Below are 2500 nucleotides of genomic sequence, written 5' to 3' on the forward strand. Positions count from 1 at the left end.
TGAAAAAGGCAAATTCAAGAAACTATCGAAACGATCGATGAGTGCAATTTCTGCTAGTTGCATGAAGACCCGTGAAGCGCTTTAGATTTTCACGACAATGGCGGTTACACAGTCCAATAAAGTGCTCTTTTATTTTAATGCTGCTGAGCCTTTCATACAGAAATGACACCAGTAGATCTAGTTGAAATTAATTTGGCCGCCGTTCAAGTTTTTTAATTAAGCAGGGTCACCAGAGATTTTGTCGATCACTGCTCCTACCGTAGGCCTTTACATTTTACAAATCACTTTGTCTTTGCTTTCTTATTTTGTATTCCCAGTGAGGTTTAATTAAAAAAAAAGAGACACTAATGAGCATGAATCATATTAAACCTAAATAAATCGCCCCACGATTCCCACGATTTCAAGAAATATAGTTCGCGGACACTGCAAACGAGAGAAATGATGGCTGCTTTAGAGAGAATCATCGTTTGAGCCTTCTTTTTTCCATGCTCGTCCCGGTCCAACCGCAAAAACATGAACAAGGAGCATTCAAAGAGCAGAAGCGTTTTCTCTGGTAAGCAGGACGTCATATATGGGTTCGGTTTATTAGTTCTATACTTCGCTCCGAGAGCTAGGTTTTTCTTCGGGTAATCCGATATTTGACTCATACAAAACCAACCCTCGATGTGATTTAATTCTCCAATTAGTAGCGCACTTTGGGCTAAAACTGAATAACCTTGAGACTTTGAGACTTGGATTCCGGATGTGATGGGAGAAAGGCAAGCCTCTGCAGTCCTTATCCTCTAGAAGACGCTTAATCTAAGCAGTTTACTCATGCCCCAATTTGAATACCATCTCACCCTCGCAGCTTGTTCTGTTCGCAGAAAAAAAGAAATTATTGTTATTACTATTATTATTATTATTATTATTATTATTATTATTATTATTATTATTATTATTATTATTATTATTATTAGGATGCTATGCATTCGCTTTTCGTTTCATCCTGTGGTTTATTTGTAGACTGAAAGGCTTAACAGCGGTTGCTAATAACTTGAGACCAACCGCCAGTAAGAGATATATATTGTAAAAATAATGCACGCAAAGATCCATCAAAAAGCCTTTCAAATTTTTCTTAATTGTTCCACGATTCCTATGTAAAAAAAAAAAAAAAAAAAAACACGATTGGGAGTTTACTTTTGTTGCCTGCATAATTTTAGATATGTAACTTTAGCATTAGGATGGCTTCTCCAAAACTAGGGTGTCAGACAGAAAGTTCAGAGAATAGGAACCTTATGCCAAATTAATGCCACTAATCATGCACCAACTTGCAGGTAGTTAAACTTACAAATAATAACTTTTGGTCAATTTTATTAAAATTTGGAGCTGTATTTTGTTGGCAAATGACGGTGCCTAATTCCCAAACAACTTTGTTTATTATGAATTTTTCGTCAGCACATCAAGTAAATCAAGCCTGTCGCATAGACAGAAGCACACCTTTGAGTATGTTAATCAGAAGGGTATTTTCTTTTCATGAGCGATTGTCATAATTGCATTTTGACGTGATGCGTTGATAAATATTGAACTAGCATTCGATGAATTGGATTCTATGTCAAATTGGGAATCGTAACCAAGACAACCTCTTTCCACAATTAAGAGCTTTTGTTGCCCTTTATAAAATCTATTGATAAAAAATTATTTCTTGGAAGCCAAAAGAAATTAATTAAAAAAATGTTACGATACGGTTTGTATCAAGTGCGCAACAAAGCTATGCAGTGCCACGGCATTTGGCACTGTGCATTTTTTGTCTAAAAACCATGAGTCTGTTGACAGTTCTTTATATTTAACGTAATTAAGCATTTTATATTTCAGTGGCATAAATGAGTTGTAAGCTTCTCAAAATGATTGAGAATCCAACTACCTGAGCACAATGATACAGCAAAGTAAAGTAAATTTCCATGATAATAGCTTTTTACTATCATGTAAAACCTAGTAAAACGTTTTTGTTTTGGCGAAATTGAAGGTGTTTTCTGAAAACAAATAATATTGACTAAAATTCAAATTAGGCAACGAAGATGCTTTATAAAGGTTCAAGTTCTTGAAAACAATTGTCACTTTCATCAATTATTCAACGACATCTTTAACTCGACTTTTCCTCTGATCCACAGAAGGCATCCTTCAATAAAGTCGCCGTGAGTGCAAAACGTGCCCTGTTGTATTTTGTTATCTTATTCTGGGACAAAAACAGGCAAAAACGAAGGTACCAGCACAAAGGTGACCAATAAAGATTTGTACAGCTGATCACCATGGAAAATAACACCGTCAGATATCAGGAGATGACCACAAGTGAAAAAGACGAACAGTCTGTCGAAGTATTTTTCAAATGTCTGGCTTATGTCTTAATCGCTGTCTTCTCAGTGGTCGGCAATTCTCTCGTTATCACTGCGTTTAAAGTTAATACTAATGGCAAACTACGCACTGTCAACAACATGTTCATCGTGAGCATGGCTGCCGGAGACTT

At 36.0% G+C, this 2500-nt stretch overlaps 1 protein-coding gene across 1 annotated transcript in view; it reads left to right on the forward strand.

The window, feature by feature from the left end:
- The first annotated feature begins 1707 nt into the window (after positions 1-1707).
- Positions 1708-2500, forward strand: part of LOC138006102 (galanin receptor type 1-like) — a 2666-nt gene continuing 1873 nt past the window's right edge. The window contains exon 1 of the mRNA XM_068852270.1: positions 1708-2500. This exon is cut by the window's right edge and continues 1873 nt beyond it. Within this exon, the coding sequence (XP_068708371.1) occupies positions 2286-2500 (215 nt within the window). The 5' untranslated portion in view covers positions 1708-2285.

Source organism: Montipora foliosa, chromosome 6 (assembly GCF_036669935.1).
Source record: "Montipora foliosa isolate CH-2021 chromosome 6, ASM3666993v2, whole genome shotgun sequence".
Taxonomy (NCBI): Eukaryota; Metazoa; Cnidaria; class Anthozoa; order Scleractinia; family Acroporidae; genus Montipora; species Montipora foliosa.